Source organism: Ips typographus, linkage group LG9 (assembly GCF_016097725.1).
Source record: "Ips typographus isolate SLU linkage group LG9, UJ_Ityp_2.0, whole genome shotgun sequence".
Lineage (NCBI taxonomy): Eukaryota > Metazoa > Arthropoda > Insecta > Coleoptera > Curculionidae > Ips > Ips typographus.
The window spans coordinates 7,339,182-7,365,249 of record NC_138430.1 but is presented as its reverse complement, the minus strand read 5'-3'; the positions used below and the strand labels follow the sequence as shown (position 1 = coordinate 7,365,249).

The 26,068-nt window shown below is 34.8% G+C and overlaps 6 protein-coding genes and 1 long non-coding RNA gene across 10 annotated transcripts; 6 read left to right on the top strand and 1 right to left on the bottom strand.

Annotated features, from left to right (window-relative positions):
- Window positions 1-1,292: 1,292 nt before the first annotated feature.
- Window positions 1,293-14,083, bottom strand: LOC145733540 (putative peptidoglycan muropeptide transporter SLC46). 4 transcript variants are annotated; one of them, XM_081986419.1, is made up of 10 exons: window positions 13,906-14,002; window positions 12,610-12,664; window positions 5,651-5,927; window positions 5,338-5,598; window positions 4,865-5,287; window positions 2,820-2,921; window positions 2,307-2,444; window positions 2,104-2,187; window positions 1,886-2,042; window positions 1,293-1,836 (listed from the first exon to the last, which is right to left on the bottom strand). In XM_081986419.1, the coding sequence occupies exons 3-10, from the start codon at window positions 5,907-5,909 to the stop codon at window positions 1,632-1,634; spliced, it is 1,629 nt and encodes a 542-aa protein (XP_081842545.1). In that variant the 5' UTR covers window positions 5,910-5,927; window positions 12,610-12,664; window positions 13,906-14,002; the 3' UTR covers window positions 1,293-1,631. The 4 variants fall into 4 exon arrangements, with proteins under 4 accessions (XP_081842545.1, XP_081842542.1, XP_081842544.1 ...); XM_081986416.1 differs by lacking the exon at window positions 12,610-12,664 and having other exon boundaries at window positions 13,906-14,083; XM_081986418.1 differs by lacking the exon at window positions 13,906-14,002 and having other exon boundaries at window positions 12,610-12,747.
- LOC145733553 (uncharacterized) lies at window positions 4,122-4,858 on the top strand. The gene is made up of 3 exons (XR_014179229.1): window positions 4,122-4,412; window positions 4,473-4,641; window positions 4,696-4,858. It is a non-coding gene; the product is annotated as an uncharacterized LOC145733553 (long non-coding RNA).
- LOC145733541 (dynein regulatory complex subunit 2-like) lies at window positions 14,070-16,069 on the top strand. The gene is made up of 2 exons (XM_081986421.1): window positions 14,070-14,846; window positions 14,903-16,069. The coding sequence occupies exons 1-2, from the start codon at window positions 14,442-14,444 to the stop codon at window positions 15,938-15,940; spliced, it is 1,443 nt and encodes a 480-aa protein (XP_081842547.1). The 5' UTR covers window positions 14,070-14,441; the 3' UTR covers window positions 15,941-16,069.
- A 123-nt stretch (window positions 16,070-16,192) lies between these two features.
- On the top strand, window positions 16,193-18,347 carry LOC145733539 (glucose dehydrogenase [FAD, quinone]-like). The gene is made up of 7 exons (XM_081986415.1): window positions 16,193-16,400; window positions 16,455-16,670; window positions 16,724-16,983; window positions 17,036-17,472; window positions 17,522-17,710; window positions 17,768-18,050; window positions 18,104-18,347. The coding sequence occupies exons 1-7, from the start codon at window positions 16,226-16,228 to the stop codon at window positions 18,308-18,310; spliced, it is 1,767 nt and encodes a 588-aa protein (XP_081842541.1). The 5' UTR covers window positions 16,193-16,225; the 3' UTR covers window positions 18,311-18,347.
- Window positions 18,348-18,869: 522 nt separating this feature from the next.
- Window positions 18,870-21,028, top strand: LOC145733799 (glucose dehydrogenase [FAD, quinone]-like). Its single transcript, XM_081986791.1, has 7 exons — window positions 18,870-19,074; window positions 19,129-19,344; window positions 19,398-19,657; window positions 19,710-20,146; window positions 20,202-20,390; window positions 20,448-20,730; window positions 20,785-21,028. The coding sequence occupies exons 1-7, from the start codon at window positions 18,897-18,899 to the stop codon at window positions 20,989-20,991; spliced, it is 1,770 nt and encodes a 589-aa protein (XP_081842917.1). The 5' UTR covers window positions 18,870-18,896; the 3' UTR covers window positions 20,992-21,028.
- A 762-nt stretch (window positions 21,029-21,790) lies between these two features.
- LOC145733612 (glucose dehydrogenase [FAD, quinone]-like) lies at window positions 21,791-23,332 on the top strand. Its single transcript, XM_081986509.1, has 5 exons — window positions 21,791-21,964; window positions 22,015-22,451; window positions 22,507-22,695; window positions 22,754-23,036; window positions 23,091-23,332. Exons 1-5 carry the CDS (start codon window positions 21,806-21,808, stop codon window positions 23,295-23,297), a joined length of 1,275 nt encoding a protein of 424 aa, XP_081842635.1. The 5' UTR covers window positions 21,791-21,805; the 3' UTR covers window positions 23,298-23,332.
- A 605-nt stretch (window positions 23,333-23,937) lies between these two features.
- LOC145734257 (glucose dehydrogenase [FAD, quinone]-like) lies at window positions 23,938-26,064 on the top strand. The gene is made up of 7 exons (XM_081987526.1): window positions 23,938-24,063; window positions 24,118-24,333; window positions 24,387-24,646; window positions 24,699-25,135; window positions 25,191-25,379; window positions 25,438-25,720; window positions 25,775-26,064. Exons 1-7 carry the CDS (start codon window positions 24,042-24,044, stop codon window positions 25,979-25,981), a joined length of 1,614 nt encoding a protein of 537 aa, XP_081843652.1. The 5' UTR covers window positions 23,938-24,041; the 3' UTR covers window positions 25,982-26,064.
- The last annotated feature ends 4 nt before the right edge of the window (window positions 26,065-26,068 follow it).

Here is a 26,068-nt window from a genome sequence, read left to right as displayed (position 1 = left end):
TTGTCTAATCTGTACCAAGTGACCTAGTAAAGCACTGTTTTGGCTACAATTTGGTGAAGAACTCCACTCTGTAACTATTCTCCAACGAGTCTTATGACCTGTCAAAGCAGACAGTGCTTTTTGGACTTAAGGTTGGTTACACATTGTCGTTTTCATGACTATAGTGCTGGCACTAAGCAATTTTTGCCTAATTTGTACCAAGTGTCCTAGTAAAGCACTGTTTTGGCTACAATTTGGTGAAAAACTCCACTCTGAAACTATTCTCCAACGAGCCTTATGACCTGTCAAAGCAGACAGTGCTTTTTGGACTTAAGGTTGGTTACACATTGTCGTTTTCATGACTATAGTGCTGGCACTAAGCAATTTTTGCCTAATTTGTACCAAGTGTCCTAGTAAAGCACTGTTTTGGCTACAATTTGGTGAAAAACTCCACTCTGTAACTATTCTCCAACGAGTCTTATGACCTGTCAAAGCAGACAGTGCTTTTTGGACTTAAGGTTGGTTACACATTGTCGTTTTCATGACTATAATGCTGGCACTAAGCAATTTTTGCCTAATTTGTACCAAGTGTCCTAGTAAAGCAATGTTTTGGCTACAATTTGGTGAAACACTCCACTCTGTAACTATTCTTCAACGAGCCTTATAACTTGTCAAAGTAGACAGTGCTTTTTGGACTTAAGGTTGGTTACACATTGTCGTTTTCATGACTATAGTGCTGGCACTAAGCAATTTTTGCCTAATCTGTACTAAGTGTCCTAGTAAAGCACTGTTTTCGCTAAAATTTGGTGAAAAACTCCACTCTGTAACTATTCTCCAACGAGCCTTATGACCTGTCAAAGCAGACAGTGCTTTTTGGACTTAAGGTTGGTTATACATTGTCGTTTTTCTGACTAGTGCTGATACTAAATATTTTTTGCCTAATCTGTACCAAGAGACCTAGTAAAGCACTGTTTTGGCTACAATTTGGTGAAGAACTCCACTCTGTAACTAATCTAAAACCAGACTTATAACTTGTCAAAGCAGACAGTGCTTTTTGGACGTGTTGGTTACACATTGTTGTTTTTCTGACTATGTTTTTGTTTTTTCTGTTGTTTTTCTGACTATAGTGCTAGGACTAAACATTGTTTGCCTAATCTGTACCAAGTGTCCTAGTAAAGAACTGTTTTGGCTACAATTTGGTGAAGAACTCCACTCTGTAACTGTCCTAAAATCAGACTTAAGGCCTGTCAAAGCAGACAGTATTTTTTTGATTTTACCTTGGTATGAAATTTCATCAAACAAAATAAGGTGAATACAAACGACTGATTTATATTACTACTAACGTGGTTTAAAAGTTTTGTGGTTTGTATACGCTATATTATTACTTTTTGCTTAAATCTAGCGTTATCTATTATCACAATAGCGAGAGAACACCATAGGCGTCACTTAAAAATATTTACTACTGGTAACATGAGTAGTATAGAGACTACACAAAAATCAAGACAAATTCACTTATGTCAATTAACAAAAACTTGTAAAAATACGACCAATCAACGGTTTTTCAATTTAAAAAATGGAAGTATTTTTGCAATTTGTTCGGTAACACCCAAAAATGTTATTTTCTGGTTAAGCCAAAAATTACAGGACTGATTTTAGCTTTCAACGAATGCTTTATTAACGAATCCGCCATTTTCTTCGATGGTTCTAAAACCATTCAAAACTGGTGAACCAACTTGAACTTCTTTAGGAGCGATGCTAAACATTGCTACATCAGGAATGGTATTGTCATCCGGGTCGGTACCTTTTTCATGGTCGTTTGTCTGATTGGCATCCTTTCTATGTTGGACGTAAAACCACCTAAAAAACAACTTTACATTTCAGAATAAAATTAATTCAAGAGGTTTACCCAAAAATAATAACTGCTGGGACAGTGAGGACGCCTCCAAGGATGAAAAATGCACCAGGCATTGAATTGATGGTCGATGCATAGGTAGCACTGTACATTGGCCCGTACAAGAGGGGCATTAAAGCTTCACAAGCTCCAAATAATGAATTTAATTTTCCTGGCAAAATGGAAACAAGTTAGTTAGTTATTGTGGTTGTCATTGGTGGTGGTAAACGCACCTAATTCTTCTGAAGGTACCAATTTCGAGGCTATAGATCTCATGGCAATGAATGAGGTTCCGTTCAAAATTTCCACGATCGCACCTATTAAAAAAAAAATCGATTTTATTAATTGTTTTCAACACTTCCTTTTGCCAATTTTTTTCTATCGCAAGGTTAAATTATTAGTTTATATGCTTAAAAATTCTAATACGTTCACTTACCTAAATAGAAAATTAAAGAAGTCTTAGCAAATCCATACACAAAGCTAGACAAAATCTTGCTCATGGAGGAGTAAATGCCAATGATAGCATCATCGATCTTCAACAGATGGCTGAACACACCAACTGATACTGACGTGCCTGCAATTTGGAAAATTGTAACGATTAAGTCAAGGCTTTTCCATATTTACTAAAAAATACTCGTGTTCAATTATCAATTAAGAAATAAATTTAAAAAACCGTTAGAAAAAAGCTATTACTGTTTATTTAAATTAATTGGGAAGTGGCAACAGAGGAGAACATCAGCATTGACGCTGTTTATCCTAAAAGGATATCAAACAATTAATTTTTTTCCTGTTGTTGGTGTGATGAAAAAAACAACGGACTTTTAATAGTAAAGTAATTAATTTAATTGTCCTGTTATATAATTTGGCTTTTTTGGGGAAATGTTTTACTTTTAAGATGATTTAATTTTAATTTTGTACGTGAGATTTTTGGGTCAAGGAATAGACTTACCTATTAAGTTGGTGATCATGCTGTATGTAGAAAAAATGCTAAAGTCGACTTCGTCCCAGTTAAATCGGTAACGGGTGAACAAGTAAGCCACATTCATTTCACCTAAAACAAGTTTAACACAGTCATTTAAATAATAGAAAATTTGTTAATATACCGATTGAGAAAATTCTAAATCACATATCCTTATATTGTACAAAAATAAGGTCTATTTTTGGTTTTTATTAATGTACAGTATATTATGGAAAATTCAATTAACTTAGTGAGTTTTTTGAAAATCATTTAAAAATTAAAGACACCACCCTGTATGAAAACACACATATTGAAATGGCAGTTAGATTTGAAGAGAAGCAATAAAAACAATAATTATTTTTGTAGAATACTATAAATTAAAACTATAATTTAAAACACTCTGTATAGTGAACGACACTTCATTTTAAATTGTCGCAATGTCGATCCAAATTTTGGAACCTAATGGGAATGACATTTGAAATTTATGGGACAAAATTTGCCAAAATTCAACTTTTGACACTAAAATCCTCATTTTTCCAATTTTTAAAAGATTGTAAGTTTTTTATTAGATCTAAAGAGATAGTAAACAATTTACTCTTCACTAAATTCATTCATGACAACTACTAAAAAACAAAAAACTAATGAAATACAAAGTAAAGGATGTGTGTGCCCTCGTGTTGTTCGTAAGCAACAAACACAATAAACTATTAAATAAATTAATACAGTTAATTGCGTTTTGTTTTATTCTAATCTAGATTAGCAGGGAAAATAAATGATTGAATATTAAAATGCTTGAAATGCAATGTAATTAGAAGTAATCAAAAAGTGAACTGTACAAAAAAATGGGGAATCTAAGTTGTGGAACCTTGACTTTGATGTTTAATGATGTTATATGCTAAAAATGTTAATTTTTAACACGTGGACGTAAAATGTTTTAATAATTTAAGTGCATAGGAAAGTAATAAATCCTAAATCCTCCTTACAGAACTGTGCTTATTAGCCGTTAAGTGAAAAGCAATTTTTAACCATTAAAATCAAATTACTAACGACCTTCATTATATACATCTAGCAGGTTTTTTTTTGCAACCTCACGTAAGTTTCCGCAACTTTAATTATACTTATTGCAATTTAAGACATTCTCCAAACAGCCTCTTCCTTTTATAATGCTAAACATTTCATTTAAGAACAAATAGCAAATCAATTATATTGATTTGTTTGGTTACTTCACTGTTGCGTAACCACAGTGTGGTTTTAAAGCGGGGTCTCCATCATCTTGTGTCATTAGCAATTTTTTTCTGCACTAATGTTCATTACCTTTTATTTAACTGCGTGCCGTTATTATTACATAAATGATCGCCAGGTTATATAAATTAAACGTCAATAAACTAGGACCCTGAAGATGGTTTTTCGAAATTTGGGTCAATGCAAACTTTTATACAAGTGCCACTTGGAATTCAATAATTATAATAGTACATTACAAAGTGCTGCATCATTAAAAGCGAGAACCAATCAGGTGTATCCTGCTTTTTTTTAGGAATGGTAAGAGCAAGGTTACTTGCAAATATCCATAACGTTCAGGACATGGTATATTTAACAATAATTATGTTATCTAGTTTATTAGATGTTCTGAAATATTTTTTTCAGTTAGTTTTCCTTGATTTAACGGTGCAGATCGTGATTCGGAAGTTCAGTAATGACAAGGAATTGAGAAAATCGAGGCCATGATTGTTTTAATTTGTGGAGAGAATTATGGTAATCAACCACTACAATGATGATAAATGCATGAAAACGAGTAAAAAAGTCAGTCATTAAGGTGACAAGTTTAATTGGTAATTGATTGAAAGTTATACATAAAAACTATTTACAGAAAAAAAAGTAATCGCTCGATTAAACCATGTGGCAAAACTTTGTTCTTTTATGGACATGCTTATTGGATTGTATAATTTATTTATGTTTCCTGACACTCACCAACCTTAGCAGTAACCAAATCAAACTTATAAATATTTAATGGGAATATTTAACAGTGAATAACTTACCATGCATTGGTCCAATCACTACCATAACCACTAACATCAAAAGCATCACCTTCATCTTTCGATTGTTGGGGCCATCTCTGAAGGCGACTTTGAAGGTATCTACCAGGTGACGCACGTCGAAGAAGTCTCTTACGAAAGCACATGGGATGTCACGTAAAACTGGCACATCAACTTTTTTCGGTTCCGTCACTTTAGTATAGCCGTAATACAGCGCCATCACGTACATGATGGAGGAAATGGAAAACACCCCGTAGAAACCGATTTTCTTGTACAGGACACCACTCAACGCTAAACCGACCGGAATACCCAACGAACAAAACACATTCACTATCCCTATTCTTAGTGTCCGGGTGTCCACCGTTGTCACATCAGCAATATAACTGAATACCCCCATAAACATGGTGAACCATCCTCCAGTCATTGCTATAAACAATATTGATCAGAAATACTCTCAAAATAGCTGGAGAAGTTACCTGGAAACAATCCTTCAACAAATCCAGCAACTTCCATAGGTAGTTCATAATAGAAATAAGTGCACACCATCAACCCTATGGAAGTTAGCAGTTCCCCAACAATTGGAAGTAACATACATGGTTTCCTTTTGCCCCATCTATCACTCCAAGAACCCACGAACATGATAAGAAAAGCTGGAAGGGCACTTTGGAGGATGGTTTTCCACACACCCATAGATGCTACCAATTGTTGAACCTCCTGTTCTTCTCTAGTGTAATTTTCTAGAACAAAAACGCTTAAAAACTAGTTTTAGAACCCCTGAACAAAACCAACCAGTTTGTCGAGCACTAAGTGCATCACACACTTCAGTCGAATACCCCAAATTCACTCTGCAAGCTTTCTCCAGGTTCAAGTTTTGGGTGGCTAAGCTGGCGAAAACGCTCGGTATAATGTAGCAAGCCAGCATAGGTTCTACCGTGATGTTGTCTTTAAGAAAATTGTATTTTTCCTTCCAGGTCATCGATTTAATGTCTTCTTTAGCGGACAGTTTGTCCGGCTTTCCTTCAGGGGATTTCTGTATCGATTTCGCCATTTTCTTCTTTTTGAGCACCTGAAAGACAATTTAATAATGTGGGATTTAGTGGGACTTAAAGACGATTGCATAGTCAAATATAACAGGTCGTAGATGTTTGGATTAGTTATTAGTGGACAAACGTAAAGTTTGGACATGGTATGCAACTATATTTTATTTTTTTAAATTCAACAGTATATTCATGGAATAGAAATTTAGCTAAAAATGCTGCTGAATTTCGTTCTTCAAGGGTTTTGGTAATAATAACCCACTATACAGGGTGTTCCCTTTATTTTCAACAGTAATTAACCTAGAGTGTAGTTACAGAATAAACGTTTTTCCTTATATGAACAAAATCCTCGTTTAATAAGGTCAGTTAACAGAAGTTTGTATATAAGACCTTAATTACCAGCAATTCGAATTGTCCTCTTGATGATCTGATAATTTCGTGTTATACTGACATTTTTAATATTTCACGAACTTCACAAGGTGAACTGTACAATTTGGTTAATAATCCAATAAAAACCATTTTTTTGGTAAATGTCACACTATCAATAAATTGAATAAAATTCAATTTAGCTTTACTCTACAGAATACTATAATAGTATACCTACTGTAGTGTATTATTATTTGATAATAACTTTATTTATACGGATGACAATAATCATAATTTGCTGTTTTCATCACTTGATTTTAATAGAAGTACTATTTTAATGATTTCCTGGTTATAGCCTTGATAAGTTTTAAACCAAAGGTTAAATATAAAGGCCTTAAATGTTCTACAAAGTGCAAACTGGTAAACACTCTCCCTGTATATTATACTTAAATTTGCAAGCTTTAATAGAATTTTTTCCTTCTTGATTTAATCCCACTATCAATTCTAGACTAAATGATATCCGAACATGAATTAGACATACTCTAGTTAGTTTATCGACAAATTAGAACAGAAATTGTTGTTTATGGTTAACGGATGTTTACTACATTTAGTTTTATTAAGTAGAAAAAGCAGAAATTAAAACCATTTAATGCGAAAGAAAGTTAAATCCTGAAACTACTTTGTCTTAAATGCAATAGTGACAAAAATTAACAAGAAACTTATTAATTTAGAAAATGATCACATACGATGACGTAAACGTCAACTATAGTTGCTTGCACTATATTAGTAGTTAATATGTCTTTGCATATACTATAGTGTTTAGAATGTATTGATAAGCCCTTATTTCATTTACAAATGATTCGCGCAAATGTGTGACACATTATGTTTGAATGTAAAGTATGATTGATACTGTTCACGGAGAAATAAACAATGAACGGTTATCAAAGTTCGATTGCTTCATTTTTGTTGATAGCCAAAGAAAACGTTATTAAGTTTATAAACTGTTGCAATTACAGGTGCAAGGTCTGAATCAGCCAGGCATTGTATTAGAAACAATACCCCCTACTAATCTCCAATGCCAATAGAAATCCCTGCATTATAATGATTGGTTGTGCACTATTCCATTACTGTATACAGCTAAGGAAAAGTGCTTTTTTCAGTTAATTAACGGAAAGTTGTTCCCAGTTTGTGGTCTGGAAACCATAATAAACTTAAACCGTAAATGTAATATGATGAATCTATTTTTTAGTGCGTTATTAAGTAACAAAGTAGTAACCATGAGAAGTAGGTCTTTCTAACTACATATATCATTATTTGAGTCAAGGTAAAGATGTATTATATGTTGTACAAAGGTAGAGGATTAAAGCGATGATGATCTTTAATTTTCCTTATACTGACTTCCTCAATTATTAACAATAACACACATGAGGTGATTTGTCTTTAATGATATTGTTTAGAAAAAACACCAGTTTTTACTAGTTTTTGGTCACTTTTTGATATTCATCAGTCAAATGTACTATAAAGATGCATTTTTGATGCAAATTTAATCAAATTCTAGTACGTGATTTATTCCAAAAATCTCAAAGTTATTGGCCAGTAACTATAATTGACAGTGTTAATTAATTCAATAATTAGCGATATTCTGTATGTTATTTGATACACATAGAGAACTGATGAAAATACATACATAAAGTTCGTCCCAGGGCTAATGGCAGTGACGTAATAATTGTCGTTCCTTTTCTATTACAAGTGAAATGAGGGAGATGGAAATTTGACGTATGTTATATACAAATTTTTAAATTTGTAAATGTTCGTGCTGGTTTTGATTTTTTGACGTTTGTTGACAGTTCCAAACTTTTCTTGCTGTAATTTGAATTTATTGATTTATATTACAAATGAAATTATTTTCGTTAAACTGTGAAAAACTTGAACCCATTGTGTAGCATGGTGGCCCAAACTGATCAAACGCCATTATAATCATGTAAAATACTTTTATCTACTCCTAGCATGGTAATCATTCATTACATAGCTCATTTTGAGTTACGTAATGAGCGATTTTACCGCACTAGTGCGATAATAATCGATTTTATCGCACTAGTGCGATAAAACAACTTTAAATGAAAATTTCTGCTGTAATTGTTTATTGAATTTAAACATAACTTTGATACATTTTTTCATATCGCCTTTGACTTGGCAGGCAACAAGCCAGATACCACGTTTGCGGCAGCTTCTTCAATATCTGACGGAAGTTCTTCAGACATGTTCATAACGAAATGCACTTTTAAAAATTTGTGACTGACACTGTTAAATTGTCGCTTAAGTGATATGTGGAAACAAATGGCCACCATAGCAACAACACCAAAACAGTACAGCGTAGATGACAAGATTTAAGGGTAACAAATAACTACCCGTAGCAAGCATATTATACGAGACGTTCCTAAATAGTTCACATTGCACAAAATATGAATTTTCTTCTTACTTTACGCTGCTTCTGATGGTCGTAGATAAAATGTTGTACATCACCCGTGGGGTATGGCAAATTAACGTACTCGTGTGATCACCACAACTCGGTCTACGACCTCGTCGTGGCAACACTCCCACTCGTGACTATAAAAATGCTCATACCCCACTAGTAATGTAAATAACTATTACTTACGACATCAGTGTAAATAGTCTTCCATACGTAATGACCCTCTTTACGCACATGTTTTAAGATCGGCCAAAAACTAACTGTTCTAATGCTGGAGAAAATTGATTTCGTTTCCAAATATTGCTTTATCAAACTATGTATATTAGATGGAGATCATTTACGCCCTTTGTTCTTAATAACTGTAATATCACCATAAATCATTATTTTAGGAACAACACTAACAATTAGATAACTTAGAACCATAATAATGATTAGTACAAATATGATATTAATATGTTTTTTTATAAAAACAAATATTCTAAATTATATGAGTTGCGAAAGCCAGGACTTAGGGGAGGGTGGGGATCCTTGGGCAGGTGGGAGGTTTGAGCACATGATACTGAAAAATGGCACGATGCTTTGATGGCGCCACTAGTCCTCGTACTAAAAAATCGGTTAAATACTCCTTCGACCACACCATGCAGTTCGTCGCCAGCCGTAGCCAAAATAGGCATATCTTGTATTTTTCCGTTTGTGCACGTGGTCGTAAAACTTGTGTCCACTGATTTTTTCTTTATATTGGTTAAATGTTAACGTAAGTTTAATGTTTTTCTATTTATTCAAGTTCTCTTATGTTATAGGCATCACGTAATATATAAATAAATAATACAAAATATTCGCTTAAAGTAGCATTTTTCAATTATGTTATATTGATCACAGGTGGGATGTTTGAGCAAAAATATAGCGGGACCGTTGGGCATGACCATAGATCCCCGCAGGGAGCGATAAACATGTCCATAGGTCCCTCACATTTTGTTTATTTCCAGGATACCATGCCTTTTCGATATAAGAAAAAGACGGATCGCGTAGCAGTTCCATACCACATTATAAATACAGCCGTAGAAGAAGTAAAAGCAGGAGCAAAAATCTTACCCATAGCAAAGAAATATGGAATTGCACGGTCATCTCTTCAACGTTACTTAAAATTAGAACAACCTCTAAAGAATCCAGCCAATAAATATATTACTCGTCAGATCTTCACTAATAGTGAAGAAAAACTTCTTGGAGATTACTTAATCAGATGTTCACAGTTACACTATGGGTTGGGAAAACTTTCTACAAGAAAACTTGCATTTGATTATGCAGTTGCCTTAGGCAAACGTGTTCCTGAAAATTGGAGCTTACATAAATATGCTTCGAAAGACTGGATGAGGGGTTTTATGGAGAGAAACAAGAATTTGTCGTTACGTACTCCTGAGGCTACCAGCTTATCACGTGCTACCAGTTTTAATCGTAAAAATGTAGGTGAATTTTTTGCTAACTACAAAAATGTGTTGGACCGATACAAATTTGGACCAGAGGCTATTTATAACGTTGACGAAACTGGCTTAACCACCGTTCAATCCACGCAGAAAGTATTAGCGACGAAAGGATGCAAGCAAGTTGGACAAATGACTTCTGCCGAGAGGGGCACTTTGATCACATTGTGCTGTACAATAAATGCACTTGGAAATTCTATACCTCCTTTCTACGTCTTTCCTCGTGTAAACTTCAAGCAGTACATGCTAAGCGGCGCTCCAGTGGGATCTGATGGGGCAGCCTACCCATCTGGCTGGATGACTGCTCAAAATTTCGTTTTGTACCTCAAACATTTCATCAAATTTGTTAAATCATCGAAGGAATCACCTGTTTTGGTGGTGCTTGACAATCATGAAAGCCATATTTCTGTAGAGGCTTTAAATATATGCAAGGACAATGGGATAGTGATGGTAACGTTTCCTCCACACTGTAGTCACAAGCTACAGCCATTGGATTTAACCGTTTTCGGACCACTAAAGCGATTTTATAATATTGCTTTAACAGATTGGCTTTCGATGAATCCTGGAAAAACGTGCACTATTTACGACGTTGCTAAGCTGTCAGCTTTGCCATTTAATCAAGCATTTACTCCAAAAAATATACAACACGGTTTTAAGAAAAGTGGAACTTGGCCTTTTAACTCAGAAATTTTCACTGACGAAGATTTTTCATGTTCATATGTCACAGACAGACCTCCAGAAATTGTAGATCAAAATGAGCAAGTCTCCCTACCAACGAATTATCCATGTGTTCATGAGCCGCCAAACAATGTTTCCAATGAAGAAATAAATAAACCATCTGCTTCTGCGTCTGCTGTCCTAAATACTACACAAGAAATTGTGATGAAAACACTTAGTCCTGCGTTAAGTCCAGAAATTGTGAGACCTTTTCCCAAAGCACCACCACGGAAAGGCGTTGCAGCCAAACGAAAGAAAGCAAAATCTAGGATTATGACAGATACGCCGGAAAAACTTTTAATAGAAGAACAGGCAGCAGCAAAGAAGCGTAAAGTTACAAAAGCTAAAATACCAAAGTTATCAAAGGAAGTCTGTATAACCACTGTTAGGAAGGAAAATAAAAGAAGAATAAGTTCCAGTTCTAGTGAAAGTACACATGACGAATTTATATCGTCAGGATCCTCATCAGAATGGAATGAACCTGAAGGCAGTGAAGCCGAACCCGACGAAGACGACGTCATAATCCCAGATCGTAACTTTCAAGTAGGTGATCATGTCCTGGTAGTGTTTCCAACTAAAAAAACAAGACTGCATTACGTTGGGGTAATCGAAGAAATTGATGACTGTGAATATACAATAAATTTTATGAGACTGACAAAAATTAGAAACACATTTTGCTATCCTGATGTGAAAGATGTTTCAACAGTGAGCAAATGTGATATCATTACCAAGTTGCCCACTCCTTCCACAACAACCCGACGAGGAACCTCTAAGTATATTTTCAACACACCGCTGTGGGTCTTTCAAAATTTGAAATAAAAAATTATTAAAAATGGTTTTGACTAACGTTTTTTATTTAGAGCTCAAAGCTCCCACCCACACTGCCCAATCATCCCACTAGTAGGGAGGTGTGGGCACTTTTACTCAAATTTGTAAATTTTGAATTTATTGAAAAATTTTTGAGAATAGGATTTATCATGATAATGCATATTATACAGAAATCATCCACCAATGACCAGATAATGATATTTTGAACTCAGATTAGATGGAACGGCCGCAATAGGAAATTTGCTAAAAAAGTGTTTAATGATCCCCACCTTCCCCTACACATGGTCGTAGATAAAGTAGAGTGCTCTAAGGCATTTTACGCACTAAAATGCTTCTTACAGCACTAGTTACGTAACATACTATTACACACTTCTTGAATAATCTAAAGTTAACCAATGTATAACTGTCTGTAGTCTAGGACTGCTGCAAAACACAACATTTATTCAAACACCTTGTAGATAACACCACATAAAGGATAACTTTCTTTATAGTTTTTTGCCATTTGTTCTTGATGTTCTCTGTGAATGTTAATACTATAATTTAGAAGATTTCTTAACTTTAAATTAAAAAAATTACTTGTTTGTCTTAGTTTTTTGATGTTCTGTATTCTAGAACTGTATTGTGTGTTTTTTTTTTAGTTTACCTGTGAAAAGTATTTTTTATACATATAATCTAGTGAAATCAACATTTTTTAAGGTGTGTTTTCAATTAAAAACAATCACACTTACCATTCTTGTAACACTACTACTTTGTTTATAATGTTTATTCAAATTTTAAAGAGAAAAAAGGTCAAAATTAAACGGTTTAAAATGAACGAAAGTGCATTCGGAACGATGCCAAAAGAAAACTTACCTAAGTGGAACGGCCGCGCATATCTCGATGCACCGCACTTTCGATTAAGTGGTACCTATACGCAAAATTACAATTACTTCATTGAAATGAAACCAAAATCGGAACGAACCCAGCCAGATTGCGCGAACCCCACTTGATTTTTGCATAAAATCGAGCCGAGTATTTGCGAATCGGTGTCCAACCCCACCAATCCCACCATCAACCGTGAAATTGTTAGATAATTTTGGAATTTTTAATCAAAAGGTATTGTTACATCGGTATGCAATAATGGGGTTTTGTCTGCACCTGATTTTAGCATGTGTCTGGTATCCGCGAAAAAAAAATTGAAATTGCTACAGCCTTTAGTTTTGGTCTATAACCCATTGGTCAGGTATTTGGTACTAAAGTTATTTTCACGGTCATTTTTTGGACCAGTGGTCATAAGTTGTAACATATTTAAATCATAATTACTTGCACAACTAATTATGATTTTTAAGTATTTGCAAAACGTCGATTAGTTTAGTTATTTTACTTATATTAACCGGTGATGATATTAATAGTTTTTTAACTTTGTCAATGTTTTAGTCAACTAAATAAATACATCTATCGTGCGTTTTATGTAATATCAAAATTGTTTCAGAATCGCTAATATTTTAACAAAACTTGCCGTTATAAATTAAAATTTATTCTAGGCAATTTTAAACCTTACTTACATTTTTTACTCTACCAAATTTAGTGTATTAAAAGTTGAAATTTTTTAAACCATGTCAAGATAGGTTAACTGAAAAGATGATGGCTTTTTCAGGCATGCCATTTAAATTATGTTTTTAAATGCCTTGTGACATTGTAATTCCTGAACTGAGAATTCCACTACACATTTCTTTACTGATAAAAACATTCACAGGTAAATAATTTAAATAGCCTAACGTTAATGACAATAGTGATTGCGCTACCATCATACTTGAAATAATTATTCAAAGTCATTGTCTAGGACGCTTTTTGCGAATTTTCTTCGTTATTGTCGACTCTCAAAGTGACTTAATAAATTAATTCAATTATCTAATTAAAAATAAGAAAAGGAAGCAACACTAACATGTGACACAAACTAATTAAGTTACGTTTAGAATGAACCAACATTGTGCGGAAACACTTTTTTCAATCAGTTTCAAGTTCACAAAGGAAGAACGATAATGTGATTTTACGCTGTTTGAACTTGAAACTCATCATTCTGAAACAATTTTTTCACTTTGATGAATTTAGTAGAATTTGCTTATTTCTTCACTTTAATCAAGGTAAATCAAGCTCTCATAAACTTACCACACTAGTGACTCCTGCTACAGCTTTAGCTTGGGTCTGCCTCATTTTTTTAAAGTTTGCACTACTCTACTATAAAGTTGAAAAATCTGACCAGTATACAGTACATGATTCACTATAAACTACTAAACTTTCTCTCCTCCTGAATGTTAACAATATTCAACTAACACCTCGTCCTTATACGAACGCACTGACGATGAAAAACATGTTGTAATAACGTCGTTAACCAATTGCTGCTAAAATACTACTAGTGCATATTATGATTATTATAAAGTCCAAATTGGTGTCACAAGTAGAGTAGTGTCTATAATTTCCATTGATATGTTTTTGCTGGCTTCTTAGGTACTCACCATTTCAAATTAGAAACATTTAATGTATATTAGTAGTTTAGCAAAATTTATGACGCTTTTAAAAATTAGTATTCACAAATTGGAATAATTAACTATTGCTAATGACATTATACCTAAAAATAGTCAGTCGTTGTCATTTGTCAATATTAAACCTTCACAACTTTCTGCACAGCAATATTTTAGCAAAATATGCCACCCAAACTAACGCCAGAAGAGCGTAAAGAGCTGAAAGCTCAGAAGAAGGTTGAAAAAAAAAGGAAACAAGTGGAACAGAAGAAACAACTGAGTCGTGACTTGCTTGCCAGAGAAATCCAATATGGAGCTTTAACTTTGAAGAAACAGGAGAAGAATTGGAGGAAAATGCTTATAGACATCAAAATACCGGAGATGATGAAAGATTTGGAGTTTGCCTGGCACAATTTCGAACGTGTGATTGACTGTAAAGATTTTGCTATATCATTGATGATGGACCAATTAGATAAAGCCAATCAACAGTATATTCTAAATTTCAAAACCCATTCCGAACATATTGATAAGTTGATACAAATGTTCAATGACCAAGTTCATCAATTGCACGTAGACTACAACAAACAAGTAACTAACCTAATTACTTATTTCCAAACTTTTACTACACTTTGTGATTTTTAAAGGTGAAACAACTGCAAGCAGAAGATGAGAAGAACACGAAGCAACTGGAAACCGCATCAAAAGAAGAGGAAGATTACTTGAAAACCATACTTTTTATCCTACAACTAGAAATGAAGGAAGTGAAACGCACTAGACATGCAGAATACTTTTCGAAACTTGAGGAACAAGACACCAAACAAGGACAGCTGATCCAAAGGATGAAAGGAATATTAGAACAAGTGCACCAACAAATGTGGATTGACACTGTTCAATTCCTAAACGACTACAAAACTAAGATCAGCGAGCGAAAAAAACAACACAACGAATTAAAAAACGAAGATGACAAGTTGCAAAAAATTATCAAGAAACAACTGGAACAAATCAGAAAATCTCACAACACTATAAGAGACCTCAAGTTGAAGAAAATGGATTTGGAAAAGTTTCTTGAACGCAAAGTAGCCGATTTGCAATCAGAGTTTGATTTCTTCACTTGGGCTTTTGAGTCTTTAAAAATCAAACTGAACAAAGATCGTCAGCTTGATTTCGAAAAGCTCAGCCACCTTACCGTACACTACAACGAAGTCATCAATTATTTGAACAGTTTAGAAGAAAAGGGCAAACACATTCTGCACGTATCTGCAGTATGCCGAAAACTGGAAACGTTGGAAGAGAAAATCCTACCATTTCCTGTAAACTTTGTCAATGAGATGTCTAGGCCAAGTTTGCACGACGTTAAGGAATACATGGAAGACCTGGAATTGTTCTGGCAAAGAGTGGGCAAAGCCGATACACTAAGGTATGCGGTAAACGAGGAACGAGAGTTTTTGATTACGGAAAATGAAATTTTGAAAAGGAGAATTCATAATTATTGTCAGTGTTTAAAGTGCCCAAATTACGAAGCGTTTAAAACTAAAGCGAGACCTTGTCGCACTGTCACTGAAGGTACTTTGGAACTGAAGAAGTACCAGAAGCAGGGGATTTTGAACTCCCAACTCACAGGAGAAGATGATCAGGAGAAGAATGATAGTTTGGAGTTGCTAAGTTGGAGTGGATACAATTAATCAATAAATAATTGTTTCACTGTGAAATTACTAAATCTATTTGTCTTGTTAACAGGTGATAATGTAATACAGCTTATAATAAATCACACTTAGTGCATTTAACTGATAATATAGAAGCATTAGAAGCAATTCCAATTGTGCATATATTTTTAAGTATTCACAATGACTATACGTTTATTTAGTGTTTAACTACAGAATAGCTAAAATAAATATTTTTGCAGTTTTGGTGGTATATAAAACTGTTATTATTTCAAGTAGTTTACGCCAGAAATTAAGAAACAGACAATGAGTTGGGTTCGTTTCCTGTTATTCTTAGTGGTCGTGTGTACAGGAATTCAAGCTGATTTCCATGATGTACATGAATTAGTGACAGCTTCAGCATCTTTGATTTCTGGTACATATGAAGCACCAACCAATAATGATGCTTATTTTGAAAATATGACATCCAGTGAAGCTATAGGTAAGCTAAAAGTAACTGAACAAAATGTCTGTTATTTTAAACGAGTGATTCTAGAATATGGAACCTTCGATTTTGTCATTGTTGGTGGTGGAACAGCTGGTTTGGTATTGGCCAACCGACTCACCAAAGCTGACTTTAGTGTTTTGGTGGTTGAGGCTGGTAGAGAAGACCAGGATGTGACAGCCATATTAGGCTGGTTCCTTTACTACATGTCTTCCAACGAATATTCTTGGCTGTACACATCTACACCTCAAAAAAACGCATGTTTAAGTAATAAGACTGTCTCGGATAATCGAAAAATATATTATACATAAAATATGCAGGTTCTAATGGAACTTGTGCGTATTCTAGAGGGAAAGTATTAGGAGGAAGTAGTAGCACAAATGGTGGTATGTACGTCAGAGGTAACGCACTAGACTACGATATATGGGCAGAACTTGGCAACCCTGGATGGTCCTACCATGATGTCCTGCCATATTTTAAAAAATCTGAGTCTGCAAGATTTCATGATCCAATCGATGTCAAATATCACGGTTTTGATGGTTTGCAAGGAATTGACGTACCCAAAGACATACCAGATCTCGTATACTTTTATATTCAGTTAAAACTAGTTTTGTATATTTAAAAAATTTCAGACAACAACAATTCTTCAAGCACTAAACGAAGCAGGTTTGGAGGAAACAGATTATAACGGGCGACAGCAATTAGGCTACAGCAGAGTTCAAAGTTATTTAACTAAAAACATCCGGTCGAGTTCAAACTATTCGTATCTTTCGGAAATTATTAATCGTTCAAATTTAAATATTACCCTGCAATCCTTGGTGACCAATGTGATTATTGAAAATGGGACAACCACAGGAGTAAAATTTGTCAAAAACGGTCAATATTACATTGCACACGCTTCAAACGAAGTAATTTTGTCTGCTGGCACTATTGGCACTCCTCAAATTTTAATGCTTTCTGGAATTGGTCCAGCAGCTGACCTGAACGCGTTGAACATTGAAGTTATTGCTGACTTGCCTGTTGGCAAAAACTTTCAAGATCACATGTTTCTTATTGGTGTTACTTATGAGTATGTTCTGTTATTAAGAAGCTAGTAAAATACACTGAATTTTTTTTAGATCTGATGCCGTGATTTTTAACAGCACATTGGAAAAACTAGTAGAATCATGGACACACAACGTTGGTCCGTTGATTACAGCTACACAAGCTATGGCATTTTTAGATTTCACCAATAATAGTGTACCTGAAGTTGAAATTATTACTGCATACACTCTTTCTTCAGGCGAAAACTCCAATTTATATTGCTCGTAAAGGATTCTGCATGATTCTATATTGACTTTAACTCTAAAGTTTTTACGTTTTAGAAATTTTCTAGCAGTTGTATCGTTGTTACATCCTGTGTCTATTGGAGAATTGTCATTGGCTTCCGCAGATCCTCGTGACTACCCACTAATAAACCCCAACTTCCTTTCCGACGAAAAAGACATTGAAACGATATACCAAGGAATCCGATTCGTTGAATCTCTAAACAATACTGAGGCACTGAAAGATTTTCGTTTAAGCGAAACCTCCACACCTGAATGTGATGAATTTGATTATCGATCAAAAGATTGGTGGTATTGCTTTATCAAGCATAGAGCTATATCAGTAAGAGCATTAGGAACAAAATAATATTTAATTGTATAAAACATTTTTTTAAGGGTTTTCATCCAGTAGGAACGGCAACAATGGGACCCAATCCCAACAGCTCGGTAGTAAACGCAGAATTGAAAGTTCACGGAATTAAAAAACTTCGAGTTGTGGATGCTTCTGTAATGCCCTTGGTTAATTCTGGACATACAAACGCCCCAACTGTAATGATTGCTGAGAAATCTGCAGATAATATCATACTGGAATATAGCACATAGTATATTATACTTGAATAAATAAATTTCGTTTTTTCGACACGTTATTTTATTTGACTTGAGTGAGCCAATATAGTAACGAGCAACGAGAGTTTTTGAATACGGAAAATGAAAAAAGCAAGACCTACTGGAAGTATCAGAAGCAGGGGATTTGGAACTTCCAATTTACAGGAAAAGATGATCGTGAGACGGGTTGAAGTTGTTTAGTTGGAGTGGGTACAGTTAGTCAATTTTATTAGTAATAAATGGTTTCAACCCTTCTATTAAATTGATAATTCTATTAATTTTGTACAAGTGTCGCCAATAATATTGCCTCTTTCTACTCCTAGCAACATAATATACTAATAATAACTCGCACCGACGTTAGTTCCTTGCACCTCGCTTTTTTATACATTGAACTCATAATGAAAAATAATTAAAACTAATTCCATGCACACATTTTTTTGGTTTATTCAGTGCGAAATACGTTTATTTAGTGATTAAAGACGTACTAGCTAAGATAAATATTTTTTCCAATTTTGTTGGTATATAAATCTCTTATAATTACCAGAAAATCTAGTAATTTATTCCAAAATTAAGCAAAACGACCATGAGTTTGGTTCATTTTTTGTTTTACTTAGCGGTTCTGTATACTTCTGGAATTCAGGCTGACTTCCATGATGTACGTGAATTAGTGACAGCTTCAGCATCTTTGATTGCTGGTACATATGAAGCACCAACAAATAATGATGCTTATTTTGAAAATATGACATCCAGTGAAGCTATAGGTAAGCTAAAAGTAACTGAACAAATTGTCTGTTATTTTAAACGAGTGATTCTAGAATATGGAACCTTCGATTTTGTCATTGTTGGTGGTGGAACAGCTGGTTTGGTATTGGCCAACCGACTCACCAAAGCTGACTTTAGTGTTTTGGTGGTTGAGGCTGGTAGAAAAGATCAGGATGTGACAGCCATATTAGGCTGGTTCCTTTACTATATATCTTCCAACGAATATTCTTGGCTGTACACATCTACACCTCAAAAAAACGCATGTTTAAGTAATAAGATTGTCTCAGATAATCGCAAAATATATTATACATAAAATATGCAGGTTCTAATGGAACTTGTGCGTACGCTAGAGGGAAAGTATTAGGAGGAAGTAGTAGCACAAATGCTGGTATGTACGTCAGAGGTAACGCACTAGACTACGATATGTGGGCAGAACTTGGCAACCCTGGCTGGTCCTACGATGAAGTCCTGCCATATTTTAAAAAATCTGAGTCTGCAAGATTTCATGGTCCAATCGATAACGAATATCACGGTTTTGTTGGATTGCAAGGAATTGACGTACCCAAAGACATACCAGATCTAGTATATTTTCTTACTCATTTATAACTAGTTTTGTATATTTAAAAAATTTCAGACAACAACAATTCTTCAAGCACTAAAAGAAGCAGGTTTGGAGGAAACAGATTATAACGGTCGACAGCAATTAGGCTACAGCAGAATTCAAAGTTATTTAACTAAAAACATCCGATCGGGCTCAAACTATTCGTACCTTCCTGAAATTATTAATTGTCGAAATTTAAATATTACCCTACAATCGTTAGTGACTCAGGTAATTATTGAAAATGGGACAGCCACAGGAGTCAAATTTGTCAAAAACGGTCAATATTACATTGCACACGCTTCAAAAGAAGTAATTTTGTCTGCTGGAACTATTGGCACTCCTCAAATTTTAATTCTATCTGGAATTGGTCCAACAGCTCATCTGAACGCGTTGAACATTGAAGTTATTGCTGACTTGCCTGTTGGAAAAAACTTTCAAGATCACATGTTTCTTAATGATGTTACCTATGAGTACGCTCTCTGTCATTAAGAAGCTAGTAAAATACACTGAATTCATTTTTCTTAGATCTGAGGCAGTCATTTTTAACAGCACATTGGAACAACTAGTAGAATTATGGACACACAACGTTGGTCCGTTGATTACAGCTACTCAAACTGTAGCATTTTTAGATTTCACCAATGATAGTGTACCTGAAGTTGAAATTCTTACTGCATACACTCTGTCTTCAGGCGAAAACTCCAATTTATATTGCTCGTAAAGGATTCTGCATGATTCTATATTGACTTTAACTCTAAAGTTTTTACATTTTAGAAACTTTCTAGCAGTTGTATCGTTGTTACATCCTGTGTCTATTGGAGAATTGTCATTGGCTTCCGCAGATCCTCGTGACTACCCACTAATAAACCCCAACTTCCTTTCCGACGAAAAAGACATTGAAACGATATACCAAGGAATCCGATTCATTGAATCCCTAAACAATACTGAGGCACTGAAAGATTTTCGTTTAAGCGAAACCTCCACACCTGAATGTGATGAATTTGATTATCGATCAAAAGATTGGTGGTATTGCTTTATCAAGCATAGAGCTATATCAGTAAGAGCATTACGAACAAAGTGATAATTAATTGTATATAAAACATTTTTTAAGGGGTTTCATCCAGTAGGAACGGCAACAATGGGACCCAATCCCAACAGCTCGGTAGTAAACGCAGAATTGAAAGTTCACGGAATTAAAAAACTTCGAGTTGTGGATGCTTCTGTAATGCCCTTGGTTAATTCTGGACATACAAACGCCCCAACTGTAATGATTGCTGAGAAATCTGCAGATAATATCATACTGGAATATAGCACATAGTATATTATACTTGAATAAATAAATTTCGTTTTTTCGACACGTTATTTTATTGAACTTGAGTGAGCCGATATAATAACGAGGAACGAGAGTTTTTGAATACGGAAAATGAAAAAAGCAAGACCTACTGGAAGTATCAGAAGCAGAGGATTTGGAACTTCCAATTTACAGGAAAGGATGATCGTGAGACAGGTTGAAGTTGTTTAGTTGGAGTGGGTACAGTTAGTCAATTTTATTAGTAATAAATGGTTTCAACCCTTCTATTAAATTGATAATTCTATTAATTTTGTACAAGTGTCGCCAATAATATTGCCTCTTTCTACTCCTAGCAACATAATATACTAATAATAACTCGCACCGACGTTAGTTCCTTGCACCTCGCTTTTTTATACATTGAACTCATAATGAAAAATAATTAAAACTAATTCCATGCACACATTTTTTTGGTTTATACAGTGCGAAATACGTTTATTTAGTGATTAAAGACGTACTAGCTAAGATAAATATTTTTTCCAATTTTGTTGGACTTTAATGTTTTGGTAATTGAGGCTGGTAGAGAAGACCAGGATGTGACAGCCATATTAGGCTTGTGGCCTTACTATCCGTCTCCTAACGAATACTCCTGGATGTACACATCTACACCTCAAAAAAACGCATGTTTAAGTAATAAGACTGTCTCAGATAATTGCAAAATATATTATACATAAAATATGCAGGTTCTAATGGAACTTGTACGTATTCTAGAGGGAAAGTATTAGGAGGAAGTAGTAGCACAAATGGTGGTATGTACGTCAGAGGTAACGCACTAGATTACGATATGTGGGCAGAACTTGGCAACCCTGGCTGGTCCTACGATGAAGTCCTGCCATATTTTAAAAAATCTGAGTCTGCAAGATTTCATGGTCCAATCGATAACGAATATCACGGTTTTGTTGGATTGCAAGGAATTGACGTACCCAAAGACATACCAGATCTAGTATATTTTCTTATTCATTTATAACTAGTTTTGTATATTAACATTTTCAGACAACCACAATCCTTCAGGCACTAAAAGACGCAGGTTTAGAGGAAACGGATTATAACGGTCGACAGCAATTAGGCTACAGCAGAACACAAAGTTATTTAACTAAAAACATCCGATCGGGCTCAAACTATTCGTACCTTTCTGAAATTATAAATCGGCCAAATTTAAATATTACCCTACATTCGTTAGTGACTGATGTAATTATTGAAAATGGGACAGCCACAGGAGTCAAATTTGTTAAAAACGGTCAATATTACATTGCAAACGCTTCAAAAGAAGTAATTTTATCTGCTGGCACTATTGGCACTCCTCAAATTTTAATGCTATCTGGAATTGGTCCAGCAGCTGATCTGAATGCGTTGGACATTGAAGTTATTGCTGACTTGCCTGTTGGAAAAAACTTTCAAGATCACATGTTTCTTAATGATGTTACCTATGAGTACGCTCTCTGTCATTAAGAAGCTAGTAAAATACACTGAATTCATTTTTCTTAGATCTGAGGCAGTCATTTTTAACAGCACATTGGAACAACTAGTAGAATTATGGACACACAACGTTGGTCCGTTGATTACAGCTACTCAAACTGTAGCATTTTTAGATTTCACCAATGATAGTGTACCTGAAGTTGAAATTCTTACTGCATACACTCTGTCTTCAGGCGAAAACTCCAATTTATATTGCTCGTAAAGGATTCTGCATGATTCTATATTGACTTTAACACTAATGTTTTTACATTTTTAGAAACTTTCTAGCAGTTGTATCGTTGTTACATCCTGTGTCTATTGGAGAATTGTCATTGGCTTCCGCAGATCCTCGTGACTACCCACTAATAAACCCCAACTTCCTTTCCGACGAAAGAGACCTTGAAACGATATACCAAGGAATCCGATTCATTGAATCCCTAAACAATACTGAGGCACTGAAAGATTTTCGTTTAAGCGCAACCTCCACACCTGCATGCGATGAATTTGATTATCGATCAAAAGATTGGTGGTATTGCTTTATCAAGCATAGAGCTATATCAGTAAGAGCATTACGAACAAAGTGATAATTAATTGTATATAAAACATTTTTTAAGGGGTTTCATCCAGTAGGAACGGCAACAATGGGACCCTATCCCAACAGCTCGGTAGTAAACGCAGAATTGAAAGTTCACGGAATTAAAAAACTTCGAGTTGTGGATGCTTCTGTAATGCCAATGGTTAATTCTGGACATACAACCTCCCCAACTGTAATGATTGCTGAGAAATCTGCAGATAATATCATACTGGAATATAGCACATAGTATATTATACTTGAATAAATAAATTTCGTTTTTTCGACACGTTATTTTATTCGACTTGAGTGAGCCAATATAGTAACGAGCAACGAGAGTTTTTGATTACGGAAAATGAAAAAAGCAAGACCTACTGGAAGTATCAGAAGCAGCGGATTTGGAACTTCCAATTTACAGGAGAAGATGATCGTGAGACAGGTTGAAGTTGTTTAGTTCGAGTGGGTCCAATTAGTCAATTTCATTAGTAATAAATGGTTTCATCCCTTCTATTAAATTGATAATTCTATTAATTTTGTACAAGTGTCGCCAATAATCGCCTAGCTCTTTCTACTCCTAGCAACATAATATACTAATAATAACTGGCACCGACGTTAGTTCCTTGCACCTCGTTTTTTTATACATTGAACTCATAATGAAAAATAATTAAAACTAATTCCATGCACACATTTTTTTGGTTTATTCAGTGCGAAATACGTTTATTTAGTGATTAAAGACGTACTAGCTAAGATAAATATTTTTTCCAATTTTGTTGGTATATAAATCTCTTATAATTACCAGAAAATCTAGTAATTTATTCCAAAATTAAGCAAAACGACCATGAGTTTGGTTCATTTTTTGTTTTACTTAGCGGTTCTGTATACTTCTGGAATTCAGGCTGACTTCCATGATGTACGTGAATTAGTGACAGCTTCAGCATCTTTGATTGCTGGTACATATGAAGCACCAACAAATAATGATGCTTATTTTGAAAATATGACATCCAGTGAAGCTATAGGTAAGCTAAAAGTAACTGAACAAATTGTCTGTTATTTTAAACGAGTGATTCTAGAATATGGAACCTTCGATTTTGTCATTGTTGGTGGTGGAACAGCTGGTTTGGTATTGGCCAACCGACTCACCAAAGCTGACTTTAGTGTTTTGGTGGTTGAGGCTGGTAGAGAAGATCAGGATGTGACAGCCATATTAGGCTGGTTCCTTTACTATATATCTTCCAACGAATATTCTTGGCTGTACACATCTACACCTCAAAAAAACGCATGTTTAAGTAATAAGACTGTCTCGGATAATCGAAAAATATATTATACATAAAATATGCAGGTTCTAATGGAACTTGTGCGTACGCTAGAGGGAAAGTATTAGGAGGAAGTAGTAGCACAAATGCTGGTATGTACGTCAGAGGTAACGCACTAGACTACGATATGTGGGCAGAACTTGGCAACCCTGGCTGGTCCTACGATGAAGTCCTGCCATATTTTAAAAAATCTGAGTCTGCAAGATTTCATGGTCCAATCGATAACGAATATCACGGTTTTGTTGGATTGCAAGGAATTGACGTACCCAAAGACATACCAGATCTAGTATATTTTCTTACTCATTTATAACTAGTTTTGTATATTTAAAAAATTTCAGACAACAACAATTCTTCAAGCACTAAAAGAAGCAGGTTTGGAGGAAACAGATTATAACGGTCGACAGCAATTAGGCTACAGCAGAGTTCAAAGTTATTTAACTAAAAACATCCGATCGGGCTCAAACTATTCGTACCTTCCTGAAATTATTAATTGTCGAAATTTAAATATTACCCTCCAATCGTTAGTGACTCAGGTAATTATTGAAAATGGGACAGCCACAGGAGTCAAATTTGTCAAAAACGGTCAATATTACATTGCACACGCTTCAAAAGAAGTAATTTTGTCTGCTGGAACTATTGGCACTCCTCAAATTTTAATTCTATCTGGAATTGGTCCAACAGCTCATCTGAACGCGTTGAACATTGAAGTTATTGCTGACTTGCCTGTTGGAAAAAACTTTCAAGATCACATGTTTCTTAATGATGTTACCTATGAGTACGCTCTCTGTCATTAAGAAGCTAGTAAAATACACTGAATTCATTTTTCTTAGATCTGAGGCAGTCATTTTTAACAGCACATTGGAACAACTAGTAGAATTATGGACACACAACGTTGGTCCGTTGATTACAGCTACTCAAACTGTAGCATTTTTAGATTTCACCAATGATAGTGTACCTGAAGTTGAAATTCTTACTGCATACACTCTTTCTTCAGGCGAAAACTCCAATTTATATTGCTCGTAAAGGATTCTGCATGATTCTATATTGACTTTAACACTAATGTTTTTACATTTTTAGAAACTTTCTAGCAGTTGTATCGTTGTTACATCCTGTGTCTATTGGAGAATTGTCATTGGCTTCCGCAGATCCTCGTGACTACCCACTAATAAACCCCAACTTCCTTTCCGACGAAAAAGACATTGAAACGATATACCAAGGAATCCGATTCATTGAATCCCTAAACAATACTGAGGCACTGAAAGATTTTCGTTTAAGCGCAACCTCCACACCTGCATGCGATGAATTTGATTATCGATCAAAAGATTGGTGGTATTGCTTTATCAAGCATAGAGCTATATCAGTAAGAGCATTACGAACAAAGTGATAATTAATTGTATATAAAACATTTTTTAAGGGGTTTCATCCAGTAGGAACGGCAACAATGGGACCCTATCCCAACAGCTCGGTAGTAAACGCAGAATTGAAAGTTCACGGAATTAAAAAACTTCGAGTTGTGGATGCTTCTGTAATGCCCATGGTTAATTCTGGACATACAACCGCCCCAACTGTAATGATTGCTGAGAAATCTGCAGATAATATCATACTGGAATATAGCACATAGTGTATTTACTGTATTTGAAATAACTTTACTCTGTAAATAGCTCCGGTTATAACTCAATGATTAAATACAAAAAATCAAATTTATGGT

Excerpts from the sequence above, each read along its gene's own strand:
- LOC145733540 (XM_081986416.1), bottom strand. The coding sequence starts at position 13,950 with ATGAGGCAGACCCAAGCTAAAGCTGTAGCAGGAGTCACTAGTGTG. Across the intron at positions 2,188-2,306 it reads TTCTTTAATTTTCTATTTAG|GTGCGATCGTGGAAATTTTG; the intron begins GTAAGTGAACGT and ends TTTTTTTAATAG. Across the intron at positions 2,043-2,103 it reads GGTACCTTCAGAAGAATTAG|GAAAATTAAATTCATTATTT; the intron begins GTGCGTTTACCA and ends CCATTTTGCCAG.
- LOC145733541 (XM_081986421.1), top strand. The coding sequence starts at position 14,442 with ATGCCACCCAAACTAACGCCAGAAGAGCGTAAAGAGCTGAAAGCTCAG. Across the intron at positions 14,847-14,902 it reads ACGTAGACTACAACAAACAA|GTGAAACAACTGCAAGCAGA; the intron begins GTAACTAACCTA and ends TGATTTTTAAAG.
- LOC145733539 (XM_081986415.1), top strand. The coding sequence starts at position 16,226 with ATGAGTTGGGTTCGTTTCCTGTTATTCTTAGTGGTCGTGTGTACAGGA. Across the intron at positions 16,401-16,454 it reads GACATCCAGTGAAGCTATAG|AATATGGAACCTTCGATTTT; the intron begins GTAAGCTAAAAG and ends GAGTGATTCTAG. Across the intron at positions 16,671-16,723 it reads TCAAAAAAACGCATGTTTAA|GTTCTAATGGAACTTGTGCG; the intron begins GTAATAAGACTG and ends TAAAATATGCAG.
- LOC145733799 (XM_081986791.1), top strand. The coding sequence starts at position 18,897 with ATGAGTTTGGTTCATTTTTTGTTTTACTTAGCGGTTCTGTATACTTCT. Across the intron at positions 19,345-19,397 it reads TCAAAAAAACGCATGTTTAA|GTTCTAATGGAACTTGTGCG; the intron begins GTAATAAGATTG and ends TAAAATATGCAG. Across the intron at positions 20,391-20,447 it reads AACTCCAATTTATATTGCTC|AAACTTTCTAGCAGTTGTAT; the intron begins GTAAAGGATTCT and ends TTTACATTTTAG.
- LOC145733612 (XM_081986509.1), top strand. The coding sequence starts at position 21,806 with ATGTGGGCAGAACTTGGCAACCCTGGCTGGTCCTACGATGAAGTCCTG. Across the intron at positions 22,696-22,753 it reads AACTCCAATTTATATTGCTC|AAACTTTCTAGCAGTTGTAT; the intron begins GTAAAGGATTCT and ends TTACATTTTTAG. Across the intron at positions 23,037-23,090 it reads TCAAGCATAGAGCTATATCA|GGGTTTCATCCAGTAGGAAC; the intron begins GTAAGAGCATTA and ends ACATTTTTTAAG.
- LOC145734257 (XM_081987526.1), top strand. The coding sequence starts at position 24,042 with ATGACATCCAGTGAAGCTATAG. Across the intron at positions 24,647-24,698 it reads CCAAAGACATACCAGATCTA|ACAACAACAATTCTTCAAGC; the intron begins GTATATTTTCTT and ends AAAAAATTTCAG. Across the intron at positions 25,380-25,437 it reads AACTCCAATTTATATTGCTC|AAACTTTCTAGCAGTTGTAT; the intron begins GTAAAGGATTCT and ends TTACATTTTTAG.